At 39.4% G+C, this 18,678-nt stretch overlaps 1 protein-coding gene across 4 annotated transcripts in view; it reads left to right on the top strand.

Moving 5' to 3' along the window:
* Nucleotides 1-18,678, top strand: part of LOC144025437 (uncharacterized) — a 344,499-nt gene that overhangs the window by 233,049 nt on the left and 92,772 nt on the right. For 3 of the 4 annotated variants that reach the window (XM_077531450.1, XM_077531451.1, XM_077531446.1), the window contains exon 4: nt 18,280-18,297. The exons of the other annotated variant lie outside the window; for it this stretch is intronic. In XM_077531450.1, the coding sequence (XP_077387576.1) occupies nt 18,280-18,297 (18 nt within the window). The remainder of the gene's footprint in view (nt 1-18,279; nt 18,298-18,678) is intronic. 4 annotated transcript variants of the gene reach the window in all.

Here is an 18,678-nt window from a genome sequence, read left to right as displayed (position 1 = left end):
CTGTATCACAATATCCGATAGGCAATATCGCTCAAGAGGGGGGTGGGGGTATTGTTAGAAGACCCTTATTTAATAATATAGAATTTCGTAGACGTTTATATTCACCCACCCCCGACGGACCCCGTGATTTTGCAGATTTCTATTTAAATATTGATGATAATTTGAACGAGATAATCAACGAGGTTCTTAGGTCTACCGTAGAAGGGGACGTCATTCAGACGGAGCTTATAAGCGATAATAGAAATATAAATTGTCTTTTACATCGTACAAATAATCCAGATATTGTTGTAAATGAGGTTTATAATTTACTAGAAAAACTCGTACAATCTAACGGCGAAAACCTAACGAATAATAATATAGAAATTATATTTCAAATTGTTTCCAATATGCGTGGCGGGTCTAAACGAAAACTGCTACAATCTACAAACGGTGAAATTCTAAGAAAAAGAAGAAACACATGTACGTAACGTGCCCTGCGATTGGTTGGCAACCAGTCCAGGGTGTCCCCCGCCTACTGCCCAGAGCCAGCTGAGATAGGCGCCAGCAGCCCCCGCGACCCTTGTGAGGAATAAGCGGTCAAGAAAATGGATGGATGTACGTAACGTTCAATAAAGATAACAAGGTGTGTTTTGCCCTGGCGATAGCATACTTATTAGATGAAACATTAACGACGGATCAAGCGAATCAAAGGGCTGTCTTTTTACACGAAAGCGTCGGTCTAAGCTGTCAAACGGCCGTTAGTCTATCGAACGTACATAAATTCGAATCATTTATTAAACGCAAGATTGTAGTCTTGTATAGAAATGATAGCTGTAAACCATTATCTTTTTTTGAAACTCAATATCCGAAATCAGAGGATGCTTTGTTTGTGATTTTGTTGGGGGAGCATTTTTACGGAATAAAACGAATCGAAGGTTTTATCGGAAATACATATTTCTGCAGACACTGCTACAAAGGGCACGAAAACTGGAATACTCATAACTGCGCTGGGCATTGTAATATATGTCTTAATTCATTATGTAAACAACAGCCGATAAAACTTATCTATTGCCAAGATTGCAATAAAACTTGTTTAAATAACGACTGTTATGTTAAACATAAAAAGCTGAAGGAAACGGGTAAGAGTAATTGCGACACGTACAAAAAATGTCTTAAATGCGGATTTTCTATGTACCATAAATTAAACGATAATTCTTCAAAACATGTTTGTCCTCCAACCCGCTGCGTGGTGTGTGAGGAGATCCTGTCGGATAATGACGATCCTCATGAATGCTTTATGCCGACTTTAAAACAGGTCCTAGCGTGTAAAATAATAATCTACTATGATTTTGAAACTTATATAGATCAGGACGGAAACCATAAAGCATACTTAGTCTGTACAAAATCGGGAGTTTTCGAAAAAAATTGGAAAGGGACAGATTGCGTTGAACGATTTATTGACTATTTTAGAAATCCGCGTTTTAAGAACTCGACCTTTATCGCTCATAATGCTAGAGCCTTTGATTCATACATCTTAATTAACAAAATGATCGAGTTGGCTATTACCCCCGAAATTATTATGCAAGGTAGCAAAATTATCTGTTTTACAGATGTACATTACAAACTACGATATATCGATTCAATAGCTTTTCTTAGTATGGCCCTTAATAAAATGCCTACTTCTATGGGGTTTGAGGATCAAATGAAGGGGTACTTCCCCCACTCATTCAGTTCCCTAAAGCATTTAGATTATGTAGGCGTTTATCCAGACCCAAAATATTATGGTATAGAGCGCATGACAACCTCCCAAAGATCAGAATTTTTAAAATGGTACGAGAAAGCGTCTAAAGGCGTCTTTAATTTCGCGGAGGAATCTTTAATGTACTGCAAAAACGATGTAAAAATTTTAGAGATGGGCTGTGAGCGATTTAGGGAGGAGTTTTTAAATAGTACGGGTGTAGACCCTTTTAACGCTGTAACAATCGCGTCGGCGTGTATGAAGGTTTTCAGAACTAAATTTCTACTTCCTAAAACTCTAGCGATTAGTCCGTCAGATCATTATAATCAAAGGGTTAAGACATTCTCGCGCGACTCGATCCAATATCTAATGTGGATAATGCATAGTCAAAATATAGACATAAGACACGCTTTAAACGGAGGCGAAGTTAAGATCGGCCAATATTATGTTGATGGTTATGCAAATATAAACGGTAAGGCCTGGGTATTTGAATACCTCGGATGTTTTTATCACGGATGTCATGAATGTTTTGACCCTGCCAAGATTTGTCCGATGACTAAGAAACCTTTCGCAGAAAAATTAGAAGCGTGTGAAAAGAAAATGCGCAATCTGATTTACAAACACGACGTACATCTTACTGTTATGCGCGAACACGTATGGAAGGAAATGAAGCGTTCCGATCCTGAGATAAGAGAGTTCTTGCGTAATTCAAAATTCCCTGAACCTCTTGTAGCACGCGACGGGCTTTTTGGGGGGAGAACAAACGCCTTTGTTTTGCGTTATACAGCCGCGGATAACGAGCGCGTTTTGTACGTGGATGTTACTTCTTTGTACCCTTTTGTTAATAGCACCTGTTCATACCCTCTGGGTCATCCTCGCATTATTTATAAAGATTTTGGAGATCCGAGGCAATACTTTGGTTTTATCAAAGCCACAGTCAACCCGCCGAGAGGGCTAGACTTTCCGGTACTGCCCTATAAATCTACTAAAGGTAAATTAATGTTTACACTATGTCGCACCTGCGCAGAAATAAATAATCAAAAAAGCGAATGTAAGCATAACGATGAGCAAAGAGCGCTGTCGGGCGTGTGGGTGAGTTTCGAATTTATCAAAGCGCTCGATTTAGGGTACACAGTGTCACAAATTGACGAAGTATGGCATTTTGATAAGACGAGTAATGACATTTTTAAACAATATATGCACACTTTTCTCAAGGGAAAACAGGAGGCTTCCGGCTTTCCCTCTCACGTCATCGGTGAAGAGGATAAACAGCAGTATATCGCCGACTATCATAAAAATCAGGGTATTCAACTCGAAGCTACTAAAATAGCATTTAATCCGGCAAAAAGACAGGTGTCTAAATTATGTATGAACTCTCTCTGGGGCAAATGCGGACAGCGTGACAATTTAAATAAAACAGAAATTGTTAATAATTCAGATCGTTTTTTCAATCTATTATTTTCGGGGGTGTACGAAGTTAAGTTTTTCCATTTCCTCAATGACCGAGTCTCACTGATACAGTACAATTACAACCAAAACTGTCAAATACCTTCTGCCAAGTCAGCTAATATTTTTGTGGCATGCATGACCACTGCGTACGCTCGCATGTTAATGTACACGTATCTAGAAAAGCTACAAGCTAGAGTATTATATACAGATACAGATAGTCTAATCTATTCGGTAAAAGAGGATGAGGACGTGCTTCCTACAGGCGATTTACTAGGGCAATTGACGGATGAACTTTGCGGCGATAGTATCCAAGAATTTGTCTCAACAGGACCAAAGAGCTACGCGTACAGAACCCGGGATAGCGGGAAAACTGTAATGAAGGTAAAAGGTATTACCCAAAATGTCGACGCGTGTCAACGCATTAATTTTGACAGCGTCAAGGATTTGGTGGAGGGATACATTAGTTGCTATTGCAATCTCTCTGTAAAGCGATCCCTAAGAAACGTATTATTATACTACGCAAAGCCCCCGATAGTCTAATTAAAGCGCTCTGCGAGATCGCTTTGAATCTATTAAAAGGGCACATACCTCTAAATCCTTCTCAGTATAAGAAATTGAAGCGACAAAAGAAGTTTATCCGGATATTAGCGGATAAAAAAAAAGAGTCTGAGACATAAAAGAGCATCACTCATTCAAAAAGGTGGATTCTTGCTCCCTCTACTGGCCGCAATCGCACCCATCCTTGGAAGTCTAGTAGGGGGTTTAGTCAATAAATAATACGTTATGAGTTTGAAAAATACTCAGAAAATGTTTCTAGTATCCCCTCGCGAAATGGAACGTTGCAGCAGACCCGCGCCGACCATCCGTGACAAAGCGGAACATGATTTAGACGCAAAGATGAGAGATATATTAGAAGATGTTTCGTTGGACCAATATCAAAAACTTAAAATGTATCAAGCGCTAATGCAACGTTATTTAGGGGTGCTTAAACAAAGAGATCGTGAGTTGGTTCCGCTCACTTTGACTCTCCCTAATCAACGCGATGTTTTTGAAGAAGAAGAGATGGAAAATAAAAAGAAGAATCAACGCGATGCTTTTGGAGAAGAAGGAGATATGGAAAAGAAGAAGGAGGGAGGGGAGGAGTGGTTATGGAATGAGATGTTACAAGCCATCCCATTACGTCATCGTAAAAACGCTGAATGTTTTAAGAAAAATATCGTCTCGCGAAGAAAAGGTATGGAACCAGCGAGGCGAGTTTATTTTGAAGGGTCAGGCTATTAGCGGATCTCATATGAGCGATTTACTCAGCTATCTGACCGTAAACGGTAAGAAAATCACCGGACGTGAGCCGCGAGGATGGATAGATTTTTTATATCTGCTTTACAAACTCAATATACCCGAAACTGCAATTTCTAACCATTATGCCAGAGAACAGTTAAAACGTCTGAAAAACAATCCTGCTATAAAAGCCGAAAGTGATGACGTTAAAAAAAAGAAAAACAAGAAGAAGAATCGTACTACGATAACATGGGAGGGATTTTAATAATACGTTGTTATTATTTTATAAATGTATACCAATAATAAAGAAAAAACGTACGACTTTGTATCTTTTTTTTTTATATGAATTTTATTAAATAAAAATATTTTTAAAAAGACGTTACAGACAATGGCATTTTTTAAACTCGCTGAGGGAGCACGTTAGACCGCCGTGCCGCGTCGTCATGGTAACCGTCGAGCGTCTTCTAAAATATGCGGAAACGAGTGCGTCATTTCCGGCTACGTCCTCGGTGTAACACTTTAATACGTCCGTGTAAGATTTACCGCATCCTCTTAAACTTAGGTAGAAAATACAATGTTGACCGCAGACGGTAGATAGTTCGTGCTGTAATTGACGATCGTGATAGATTATACGATCTGAATATTTTTTTAAAAAAAGAGTATATACTTTTGGGGTAATATACAAAATTAGGTGGAAATCCGTATGAATCAAAAAAAGTAGCAGTTCCTTTTTCTTCCAGAGACAGCGCTAACCAGTGCTCCCCCGATTTGCTTCGCGGATGTGTGTTAACGATATAATAAGACGGGATAGAGGGCGCTATTATGTGTATCAACTCATCCGAGGCATAAACGCCTTGAAATAAATCTCCTTGTAGGCGTTTCATCATAACGTCCAACTCCCTGCCGTTCATCGTCTCAGTAATAGTCCATCAATACCTCCCTTTTCGAGTTAATTTCTAAAATAGTGTCATAACATGCATAAATTATTAGAGTTGCCGTGAAAGGGATTGGAGCTCGAAAACGCATTTCGAGCCTGAGTGTTCCGCTGGAAGCGGCAGATAGAACGCCGTTGTCATCATTCGGGTTTAAATTAAAGGCAAATAGAGTATAGCCCTGTCTAAAGTCTTCATGATTTATACTCAACGGTAAATCTTTTAAAAACCTCCCCGTTGAATCCATCCGTCCTCCTGTGTCTTTGTAAAACATGGCCGTACTAAATTGGCTTTTGAGAGTATCCTCTGAAAAGTTTAATAACATTTCAATCATAGATCTATAAGGATGAGTCGCACTCGATTGCGAGATGAGCCGATCCCCTAATGTAACATCTATTTGGGAAAAGATTGTGTTTAACGGGTAGTTAATAATGCCTACGTGATCGGTAGGTGCCAGATGTGAGCCGTCTCTGTGCGTCACCCGCAAACGCAGGTGCAGCATTGTAGCCGAGAGGTCCATATATTTCATACCCTCACCAGGGAGATAAAATTCAATAGGACCCTGTTCTGTAATAGCCGATATCGGGGAGATTTCGATATATTGACTTTGATCGATTGAAAGTTGTGTCAACGGTGGTGAGAACAAGTCTAATTCCGATAGAGTGCATTCTTGCGACTTGTGATGTAAAAGAGCCATTTTCGTCAGATTATTTAAGAGAAAATATCAGCGATGTTTCTCCGACGCCTCCTCCTCGGGACTGATTTTCTTTTAGCGACTAATTTTCTTTTTGTACCCCGTCGAGGCTTTTTATGCATTGTTAGTCTCTGACCTATCGGTCTTCTCGAAGGTCTTCGAGCCAAAACCATTAAACCGGATCCGTCTTGAGTTTTGTCTCTTCTCTGTATTCTTTCTATAGCACGTCCGGCTACATCCATAGCAATATTTTTAGCAGCCGATTGCAAGTGAGGTTTTGCTACTGTAAAACCACTCTTTACTAGAGTTGCGACAAAGCGAAATTATTTTGCAAATATAGATCCTATTCCGCGTCCGTATTGTACGGGGGCGCCGTGAAAACCCGGAAGCGACCCCCCTGCTTGAGATTCATAATAATTAACAAAACGATACGGGTCCGGATGTGTTTCCATCATGACCATATTTATTTATTTATTTATTTATTTATTTACCTCGGTTTAAAATGTAAGGTAATAATTATCTTTCCGTATTTAAAATTAACAGGTTGATTCTGATCCATCTTAATATCAATCGCTATATCTTCAATATGTCTCCTGCTAATAGGTAGGTAGTATAGGGGGTTAAAAGTTTTAAATATAAACTCCCCGTATTTACCTTCAATCGGAACAGTTCTCAGCAAAGGAGCGTACGTATCACCAACCGTTTGATGTTGGACTACATCAGTATAAACGTATAAATGATACTGACCCGCCTTTATATCCGCAGAATGCGGGGCTTCCGACCAATTAGATTTTATAGGAAACCATTGTCCTTCCTTCATACCGAGTATGTAAGCCAAAGGCGCGTTAAAACAAATCTTATATCTTCCATTCGTCGTCATCCAAAGAAATTTCCGCATATTAGTATCGTAATAGAGTAAAATTTGATTACCGATTTTTTGTTTTATAATATTCAAAATCGCATCTCGTAGCTTATCAAGATCTTCATATTCCCCAGCCGGAATATCTAAGTTGTATGATATAGATTCTCCTCCTCCTCCTCCTCCTCCTCCTCCTCCTCCTCCTCCTCCTCTCCCTGTCTCTGAGGTCTTCCCATCTTTGGTTTTGACAGCCGTTATATCCTTTATAAAAAAAGTAGTCTGTTTTTCCGGTACGTTTATCCAGCTACGAGGGTATGAAATCTCAGTCAGAGCCACTTGCCAGCTTCCTTGGAGATCGATATGTTGTGCCAAATTCACTCTAAACTGTGAAATTGTGTTGTCTGCGTACACATCGGCGCTAGCGTTAGAAGGTAGCGTGACATAGAAGCCATCGTTATGCAAAGGATCCATAATATGAAATGATGCGAATTATATTTATAACTCTGTTTTTAAACGTCTATAATCTGAGAAGCGTCGATCCAGCTATCAAACTTGGCCGGCCATCCCTTCCAGCGAATTAGATATTCACCCCGTCCGTTAACCGTACGTCTTTTTATAATTTTCTCGATATGAAAAACGTGATCTTTAGACACATCCACTTTCTGTAGTTCCTCCGCATAAAATGACCCTTCTATTTTCTCCCCGTCGTAATCTGCTAGTTTGTAGACAGGGGGCGCTCTTGGGATACAATCCACTATTGTAAATAACTCATCGGTGAAGCTCTGTTCATATTTCTTATCAAACACCCCTCTTAATTTAGATATCCTGACTACATCTCCGATTTTAAAATTTATTTTAACTTTACTTCCGTCTAAACTCATTTTTCCATATAAATTATAGAAAACTTGTCGAGCGGTAGCTGAATTTACGTCTATAGGCCGCATTTTAATACTACTATGATAGCTTGCGTTATAACTTTTTATAAGATCTGGCAATACTTCGATATATCTTCGTGTATTTTTTGCCGTAAAATATCTCCACATCCTCGTTTTCAAAGTTCGATTAAACCTTTCCACCACCTGGGCTTTTTTGTCGCTATGCGTTGCAAAGTGTGTGATTTTCTTATCCTTCATTAATTTACTAAATTTTTTATTAAAAAATTCTTTTCCTTTATCCGTTTGTAATTTTGCCGGAGTTCCGGACTCTCTCAAGACGGAATTAAATGCCTCTGTAACTTCAGCAGCCATCTTACTTTTCAATACACGTACGTAAGCGAGCTTTGAAAAGACATCGATAACTGTTAATAAATATTTATAGCCATCATTAAATTCGGTCAATGCTTGCATATCACATAGATCCGCTTGAAATTGTCTCATATGGCGCGATACAAAAACTTTATTTCTAGGAAAATGAATCCGCGCTGGTTTATGTAAAGAATATGTATCTTCACCGGCTAAATATTCTTTTACTATATTCCGATTAATTTTTTTAGTTAATTTATCCTGTAATTCTCTATGAAGACGATCTATTCCTCCAAAGCTAGCAGGATGCTTAGGGTCGTAATATAGCTTCTGCATATGTTTATTTAAGGCCATCTTTTTTTTTTTTTTTAAATAACTTATAGCTAGGTACAGCTTGGTATTTATAGACAGACGCGATCGGCTAGTTTTTTTTTTTTTTTTTTTTTTTTTTTAAACAGCAGAGATTTGGACCTTTGTGTGTGTTATATCTTTATTTGTCAATAGATGGCAGTGGTGTGCTTTTGTACAAAGTTGCGGTTGTCTGTGGGGGGAGGGTGGGGGGTGGGGGGAAGGAAATGGCCGACGTGGCCTCGGGGTGACCTTTGTGTGTGCGTGCGTGTGTGTTATACCTTTATTTGTCAATAGATGGCAGTGGTGTGCTTTTGTACAAAGTTGCGGTTGTCGGAGGGTGGAGGGTGGGGGGTGGGGGGAAGGAAATGGCCGACGTGGCCTCGGGGTGACCTTTGTGTGTGCGTGCGTGTGTGTTATACCTTTATTTGTCAATAGATGGGAGTGGTGTGCTTTTGTACAAAGTTGCGGTTGTCTGAGGGGGGAGGGTGGGGGGTGGGGGGAAGGAAATGGCCGACGTGGCCTCGGGGTGACCTTTGTGTGTGTGCGTGTGGTTGTACAAACCTGTTGTCAGAGCCTGATAGTAAGATTTTTTTTTTGTAAACCAATACATATTGAAAAGTAACGAGACAGACGCATTTTTTTTTTGTTTTTTGTTTTTTAATTTGCAAAACGGTTACATATGAAGATATACAACACTTTCATATAAAAAAATGTTTTTTTTTTTTTTTTTTATTTGCAAAACGGTTACATATGAAGATATACAACACTAATCTCCGTAAAAAGAAAAAACATGCAACTTTAGCTAAGAATTAATATAACTAAGGAAGTGGAATAACACATAGGGTTGTACTTTTAACTCGATAACACGTTGAAATTTATTCAAATCCTCAGACAGGTTAAAGGGCAGATTTTTTTCTATTTTGTACTTTGTACAATCAACATACAAGGTCATAATCGCTGCCAAATGCCCCACATTCACATCATCGTTGCACCAAACATTTAAAATCGATTCAATTGTTAAAGATATATTGGAATGGTTCATTTCGATCACATTTCGTACAACAGAATCCCACGGCTCATTAAACAATGCATTTGACAAAGATCTCACTTTTTGCATAACAGATGACATTTTTTCAAGAGACACATCGCTATCGGGCGCGTACAGAATCGATCTCTCTAAAATTTCTGCCCAGTTATGCACGCCGTAATAATAGTCAACTTTCGGAAAAGATTCCCCATTTTTTTTTTTTTTTTACAAAGTATACCAGGTGTAGATCAGATCTATTGTTCTAGGGAGCAGAGAACCTCTCCAGCCTCTGTGTGTTACTTCTTCAATACGGTCGAACACATCAGACTCATTAGCATAATCAATCAAGATGTGTCGTGTTGCTGATGTAATCGTGGTGATATTTCCGGGATATTTCATCAATTTCAGCACACGTTGGATGGTAGAGATGAATCGGCCGTTAAACAGTATAGCTTCGATTCCTGAAAAATTTCTAGCGAGATAGAAAGATTCTTGTTCAGAAAAGATGCATGAATGTCTAGGCTGCATAAAATGCTCGGTGTTACAACCTACACAGATTTCTTTAGCATATTGTATCATCGCAAACCTCAACATGTAACTAACTGTTTGCTTGATACAATCATACGAAGCATCATTCACCCATTCGCCAGGCGGATAATTCCAAAATAACTTCTCCTCCTGGGCCGATCTATGCGGAATCGCGTCAGCAGCGGCGATCACCGCTGTCAAATCTTCATCAGAGATATGCAGGTGACAGGGTCTGAGCATCGCATCCCTTGGAGAAGAGGTATCCGTAGTAGCGGGTGAGTTGGGAGGCGTCATCGGAGGTATCAGTCCAGCAACATCTTCCATGCGCGCTCCTTCATCATACGCCCTCGACTGCTCGTCATCAGTCGAATGACCGGCGGCTAAATTAGCCCGTCCGTATTCCATATGCGCCGTGATATCCTCTCTGTCAAACTCCACCGACGCGCCTTCAGCAGCTGGTACTCCATCACACGCATTCGACCGATTGTCATCAATCGAATGACCGGTAGCAAAATTAGCATTTTCACACGCTATAATCCCATCGATATCTTCTCCGTCATATTCCGACGGAGCTTCTTCACCATTTGGTGCGGAGTCGGGGTAGCAGCATTGCAAAACAGCTTCCACAAAGGGCGTCTCCTTTTCACCAGTCGGTGCGGGCTCGCTGGGGGAAGTTTCCAAAACACCTTCCATAATAAGCGTTCCGGGAGTCGCTCCGCCATCTTGTGATGTTGTTGATGATCCCCCGGCGCATGCGTCGTCCATCTCGCAGCCTTCGTCATCCGAGCATTCAGGACCTGATTCAATAAGAATCGGATCCTCGTATGCTGTCTGGACGCCAACCGATACTCTGTCCGCCTGCAAAGCATCTGTTTGCACAGCAACGGATACTTTGTCCGTAAACAGCGCGCGTCTCAAAGGCAGGGCGTCGGGTCGAGACATTTTAAAAAAAAATGGAGATAGAAAAAAAACTTTTTCTCGGAGAACAAAGTTTTCTGTCCAGCAACAGTTGATGCGTCTCTCCTTATATTAGTGAAAAGACAGCTAGAAGAAAGGTGGGAGGGATCTTGGAGGTGGGGTATTGAGGAGGGGGGAGGGGAGGCATGGGGCCGTGGGCTTCAAATGCCATAAGGAAGGGAGAGAAGGAGGATGAGGAGGGGTGAATGGGGGAGGAGGATTTTTTTTTTTTTTTTTTTTTTTTCCTAAAACGGCCGCTATTCAAATATCAAGGGTTTTTTCGTACCTACAAAATTAACCCATTGACGACAAGAATAAAAGAGCTCAGTAATCTTTGCAGATTCCTTAAGACGTATTTTCTCATCCCATTCACATAATGGGATGGTAAGGAGTCTATAGAACACCCCGCATTCAGTATTAAAGCATTCTAGCGTTAAATAAAAATGATCAGGATTCTTACATTTATCTAAAGGGGCCATGCAAAGCCCTCTTTTCTCCTCTTCCTCATCAACCAAACTCTGTTCCCCATTCTCATCTTGATGTTGTTTCATTACTTGATGGTCATATCCTTCGTCTTCGTCTTGCAACGTTTTCATTACACGAGGTCGTGTGGTGTTTTCGCTATTCAGCATATTACAATGTTCAATCATCACTCTAAAATACCATCGTCCAAAATTCGAGGTACGTGATAGCCAAGTAAATATTAATTCCCCACCTTCTGTATAAGAAAGAATAAAATCTCTTATGACTTTCGGGATAAGTTCATTCAGCACGGCCCAGTCATTAGAATTCAGCGTAAACGGGCCGTTTGGAAAAATATTATCATTCCCATCATATTCCATAAAAAAGGAAACCTCTCCGATTTTATAATAAAATCGATACCCCCAAGAAGTTTTTTCATCCAGGGCCCAGCGTACTTCCAGCGTCTCCTTTGTAGGGCGTTGAAATCTCCGTAAAAAGAGCTGCTGCGGTTCAATTCTTGGTTTTAAAACATGTCTCACTTGTAATGTCACAAAACTTTCCATAATCATGATTCGCCCGTCTCTCTATCTCCAGACCTCAAGGTATGAATGTGTTCACGTCAAATTCACTCTTACAAAAATGTCAAAAAGCCCCTCCTACATATTTTTTTTTCTTTTTTTAAAAAAAAAGAAAGAGTCGAGCCTTCGTCATTCTTTTTTTATTATTTTATTCATACATCTTATTCCAATATAAGTCTGTTATTGAGTCTGTGTATATGCGCGCGCGCATATGTTTTTTAACATCTGGAAGGAAAAAAAAAAAAAAAAAGCTCATCCTCATCGCCCCAAAGTCTAAAGACATAAAACAATCGTCACCCCCACCTATTTTTTGTTTTTCTATCGCTTTCCTGACCATATGCGGCGTACAAAGAGGTAAGTCACAGCTCCTTTTTAAAATATTACAAAGATCTTTTGACCTTGACACCCCCAATTCCTCTCTCTTGGGATAAATCAATCATATCGGCCTACCACGGCGCTTCTTACATTTTTATCAAAAGCGGTACTCTATAATCTACGGGAGGTCTCTTCCCACCCTAGAGGGTTATCACGGTCGATTCATTTCTCATCATGCTGCACATGAAATGTAGCCAGCCAGCCGGACGTGCCCTCCTCCACGCCGGCCATTTCCTTCCCACCAACACCACCCCTCCCCTCTTCCACATGTTGCACAGGAACACACAGGCACATACAGGCGCACGTCTCTCTTTGAAATTCTATTATTTTTATCGTTTTTTCCTACATCAAAAACAAAAAAAGTCTTTGATCGTGACCTATTGACCTCCGATCCATCATTTTTATCGTCCCCTTTCATCCTACGTCATAACAGGCCTTTGATCGTGACCTCTTGACCTCCGATCGATCATTTTTATCGTTTCATCCTACGTCATCAAAGGACATCAAAGGACATCAAAGCGAATCAGGTCGTAAATCATCGTTTTGATCGCGACGGACTAAATATCCAGCTATTACCTCTCTCATATGTGTAGCAAGAGAGTTAAAAGCAGCACATCTGTTAAAAATATTCAGGTAGATTTCCATTTATGCACCTTTAGCACCCTCTGGTGGCTAGTTTTTTGTGCAGTTTAATTTTCACAAAGCATGTTTTGGCCGTTCTCTGTTTAAAATCTACACTGATGGTCAGATGAAGGGGAATTTTCACAATATTGTGACAATTTTTTTGTATCGACAACCTCCCCACAATATTGTGATAGTTATTGTATTGTGACCTTCATATCGTGAGAATATCGTATTGTGATGTTGTGATATCGCTACATCCCTAATACCAATAGATGCTTTTCAAAAATTATGGTATATGTTTGTTTTTTTTGTTTTTTTTAAATTGGGTAGCTGTATCATCAATTTCTTATTCATAATGAGTTTTCAACCTTCATGTGTTTTTGTGTTTTTTTCCTTTTTAGACAAAGGACAAAATTAGGGAAAGGTTTATTGATAAATAGAAACTACTTTATCAATTTTTCCCCCAGAAACATTGGCCCATACCAAAATGTATTTTTCTTACTTTCTTGAACAAAGTGCACAAAGTGATCAGAGGAAAAGAAATTTCACCCTTAAGCGATTCCATGTCCATTTTTTGGATATTTGATTTTTATTAAAAGAAAAAAGCATCTGGGGAAAAAACAATTGGGAGCATCAATATCCCCAGGGTTGTTAATACATAAAAAAATAAAATTTAAAAAAAAAATCCGACCATGCTGACTTTTGTGAAGTGTAGCAGTTTGAAGCTAAATAAGAAAAAACATTATCAGGCACTGAATCCAATATTTGGCGCTATAGACTCCCATTATAATTGCTAATTTTTGATGCACTGTAAACGCCGTGTGTTATAATGCATTTCCCGTGATTTCCGCTTCAATCCGTTCAGTTGCAAGACAACACACGGGGGAAATAAAAAATTAGGGTTTGAATGTGCTTACACCCATTAACCACCGGGTGGCGCCAGCGACTAACTAATGGTTTTTGGGTACGCTACAATGGCGGCACATTACTGCAAATCAATGCAATTAAAACTGTCTGGATTGCTAGAATAATTGTGTGCGGGTCTTTGTGCATTGCTGGCTGAAGTTATTTCGCGAAATATATATATATATATATATATATATATATATATATATATATATATATATATATATATATATATACATACAGTGGAACTTCTACTTACGAACGTCTCTTCATACGAAATTTTCGAGTTACAAAACGCCTCAACGGGAAAATATTGCCTCTTGTTACGAAATAAATTTCTAGATACGAAAGGTAAAAATACATTACCGAACGCAACATACTTTCGGCTATGGCTATTTCCTACCATAGGTATCTATGAGCGTATACTAGATCGGTGTTTGTGCATGTTTCTGGCATCCCATTGGCTAAGAGGGACCTCTACCATAGGTATCTATGAGCGTATACGCTGATGGGCTTTCCAGACGTCCTCATGGAGACCTTGTTAATGATGCACAATCAAGGAAAGAACAAGAACGAGTGAGCCAGTTTGTTGAACGTCATTTATTTGACAGTGACACAACAGAGATAGATCGAGAAGTTATGCAAGCAATCTGTCAAAACCATCTTGTTAAAGTCAGGGACAGCAACCAAGACCACGATGTTACACTTGTGGAGTCACATACCATCTCATCTGATGCAATCCCTGATGCCTACAGTTTCGAAGGACAACATGGTCTGCCAACAGTTCTTGCTTTCTCCAACTCTGAACTAAAAGACACGCAAAGAGCGGACTCAACAATCAATCAAGTGATTGCACAGATCCAATTTGGTCAAACAACTCCCCCAACGGCCCGAAAAGAATTACCGGACCTTCCTCTCTTTCTGAGAGAATTAATTCAATTAGAAATGCACGATGAAGTGCTATACAGAAAGCGACAGGATGGAGACCAAGTGACCTATCAACTCGTTCTTCCCGAGGTACTGAGAGCCTCTGTACTTCAAAGTTTGCACAATGATATGGGCCACTTAGGCATCGACAGAACTCTTGATCTGATCAGAGGCCGATTCTATTGGCCACGTATGGCAACAGATGTTGAGAAAAAAATAAAAACATGTGATCGCTGCGTCCGTAGAAAAAGCCCTCCTGAAAAAGCAGCTTCTCTGGTTAACATCACCACTATGCGACCGCTAGAGCTGGTTTGCATGGATTTTCTCAGTCTTGAGCCGGACAGCAGTATCACAAGTAATATTCTCGTCATGACAGATCATTTTACTAAATTTGCTCTAGCCGTGCCAACAGCTAATCAAAAGTCCAAAACTGTTGCCAAGTGCTTGTGGGACCAGTTTATCGTTCACTACGGCATACCTGAACGCCTTCATAGTGATCAGGGTCCTGATTTTTCAGGAAAAACTTATCAAAGAGTTGTGTGAGATTTCAGGCATAAAGAAAATCCGGACTACCCCATACCATCCATGGGGTAATCCAGTTGAAAGATTCAACCGAACGTTATTGAGTATGCTGGGAACCTTTGAAGACAAACAAAATTCTCACTGGAAGGAGTATGTTATGCCCTTAGTGCATGCATACAATTGCACACGCAGTGATGTAACAGGATACAGCCCCTATGAATTGATGTTTGGTCGGAAACCTAGATTGCCAGTTGATCTTGCATTTGGACTGCCCTTGAACAAGGATCAGAAAATGTCCCATTCACAATACGTCAAAAGTCTCAAAACTTGACTGGAGGAAAGCTACAGGATAGCTTCAAGAAATGCACAAAAAGTGGCAGATAAAAACAAAGCCAGATTTGATCGTAAAATCTCTGTCTCTGAACTTGATATCGGGGACAGGGTTTTAGTCAGAAACGTACGACTGCGTGGCAAGAATAAGCTTGCAGATAAATGGGAAACTGATGTTCATGCTGTTGTAAAACGAGCAGGGAACTTACCGGTTTACACAATAAAACCTGAGGCAAAGCAAGGTCCCTTGCGAACTCTACACCGACCTATTGCTGTGTGTATATATATATATATATATATATATATATATATATATATATATATATATATATATATATATATATATATATATATATATATATGTGTGTGTGTATATGTGTGTGTGTATATATGTGTATATGTATATATATGTGTATATGTGTATGTATATATGTGTATATGTGTATATATATATTTATTTATATCATATTTCATGGTATCCTTTGTAGTCATTCGATGGAAATGTTCTCCTTTTTACTGACACTACACAAGAAGAAATCGGTAAGCGGTCTGCAAGACTTCCACACTGAGGCACACCGCTTTGAACGTCCAGTGATGGGTGATGCACTGGTTCTGCTGCGCTCCGGACTCTGACAGCAAACGCTCTCCTTCACTGTTGCCATTTCCACACAGTTACCACAGGAACACCTGCAAAGCACAAGCAAAAAAAAATTTCTTTTTTTTTTTTTGTAGTCATTTTTAACATTTACAAAGAATTTGTTCATTATTTGAGGAAATACTTGTGAAAGTGTCATGCATCTGACTGGTATGAGGTCAATTTAATTTCCAAAATGCATGTTGTAAACCTTTTTCCATTGTGAATTGAGTCTCACAGAGGATGGCATGTGACAATGGAAAAGGGGCAGTGGTGGCTTCACTTCTTACGACAGCGAGTAAGCAGCATTTAGTTTATGGTTTGCATTTTAAGATGGATAATAAGTTCTATTTTGCTACTACCAATATAAATTAGCTTTTTACTATAACAAGTAAAGCATAATAATTTGAGTGTATTGGACTAAACCGAGCTACATTTTGGCCACAAAGCGTTTGCTATTTCGCCCATACAAAAATATAAACAGCATTGTTAGTCCATAATTTCCATTTTAAAATGAAGAGTAAGATTTACCATTCTGTGTTCTGGAGCCTGCCGATGTCGTCCTCTACCTCGGCAGTTTAAAACTGGTCACAGCCACCTTCATAGTAACGCAGACGACCGGACACAGTTGCACCAGCACCTTCATCAAGAAAAGGCTCAAACCGATACAGCTGGATCCATTCCTGGGCTGAAATATCTTCGTCTGAAGACTGCTTGTGTAGTCGGGGACGTCAAATTCCAACTCTACACTTGATAGCGAGTCAGAAAGCAGCTTACTATCCGTGTAGTTCTCCATATCCTCCTATTGTTTTCGCCAACTTCCGTACTCCCTGTGACATCACGAGTGTCCAGGCTCGGAAAAAGGGGGTGTCACCAGTAAGTTGCCATGTTTTGGAAATTCACGATAAATATCTCATTTTTACAAGCACTTGTCATTGCGTTTTTAACACAGTAATCATTGAAATCATATTATTTGTACTTGTACTCTTTTTTTTTTTTTTTTTTTTTTTTTTTTTTTTTTTAATACTTTTAGGGTGACGTTTTTTCGTGTCCCATACACTTTAAACTTTAGCCAGTCACAATCAAAAAATAATCGTGGTTATTATTTCCTCCATAATCATCCAGCCGATCCGAAACCTTTGCTGTAGGAAAGAAAATCCACGAGACAGCTATTCTTCTATATTTTATATGCAGGAAAAGCCTTGGGTATTGTTTTTTCTCTCCAGTGTTTCATGAAAACAGGCCACAAATGAACATCACAGTATTTTGTAGGGATGTATCAATACCAGCAATATCGTGATATTGGGATATTAAAACTCCCACAATATATCATTGTCGTCATGTCACGATATTAAAAGTAGCACATCTGTTCCAAAAAAGTCGGCTTGATTTCCATTTGTGTTGTTCTAGCACCCTCTGGTGGCTAATTCTTTAGTGCAGTTTGATTTTCACAAGGCATGTGTTGGCCCTTCTATGTTTGAAATCCATGCTAATCGTTAGACGAAGGGGGACGTAATTTTCCTGTGAACCAAGTCAATATGTGTAGGAACTCAATGTGTGCTTGCATTAGCAAGTACGTCAATATAATGATAATATAATATATCTAATATTTAATATTTTTAATTGCCATAAAATACAAAAGCACAATATTGTATGTATTTTTTTTTATTTATTTTTTTTAGTATGAGCTCTTTTTTTTTTTTTTTTAACAATATTGTGACCTTTTTTGTATCGCCAACCTCCCCACAATATCGTGATAATTATCGTATCGTGACCTTCCTATGGTGATATCGTATCGTGATGTTTGGATATCGTTACATCCCTAGTATTTTGAATGTTTGTATTTTTTTCTAAATGGATAACATGTCCATCTGTCTCTCGTTTGTAGGTCTTCGCAGTGAAGATGGTAAGCTGATTTGAGTGTGAATCGTGTTCATTTAATATTAACATTGCAGGATGACTTGCATTGCATTCACAGATCTTGTCTCAATGAAACTTTAGGTCTTTGTTCTTGTCGAAGTCGCTCTATTTTCCTAACATTTTGTTTTTAATGTAACAACGTGGAATGAAATGCTGTCCTTTACCTGCTTTGTGAATGAGACCCTTTATCTCATGTTCAATGAAGAAACCCAACCCTATTGTGATCACCCTCTAAACCTATCTTACCCTCTGTCAGGGGTGTCCAAACTACGGCCTGGGGGCCCATTTGTGGCCCGCCGTCCATTTTTCAGTGGTCCACGACATGCTAAAAATGGCATTTGACTCAGTTCAAATAAAATAAACAAAA

Source organism: Festucalex cinctus, chromosome 9 (genome assembly GCF_051991245.1).
Source record: "Festucalex cinctus isolate MCC-2025b chromosome 9, RoL_Fcin_1.0, whole genome shotgun sequence".
In the NCBI taxonomy this organism is placed as follows: domain Eukaryota; kingdom Metazoa; phylum Chordata; class Actinopteri; order Syngnathiformes; family Syngnathidae; genus Festucalex; species Festucalex cinctus.
The sequence above is the reverse complement of the archived record's forward strand: the minus strand, read 5'-3'. Positions and strand labels throughout refer to the sequence as shown.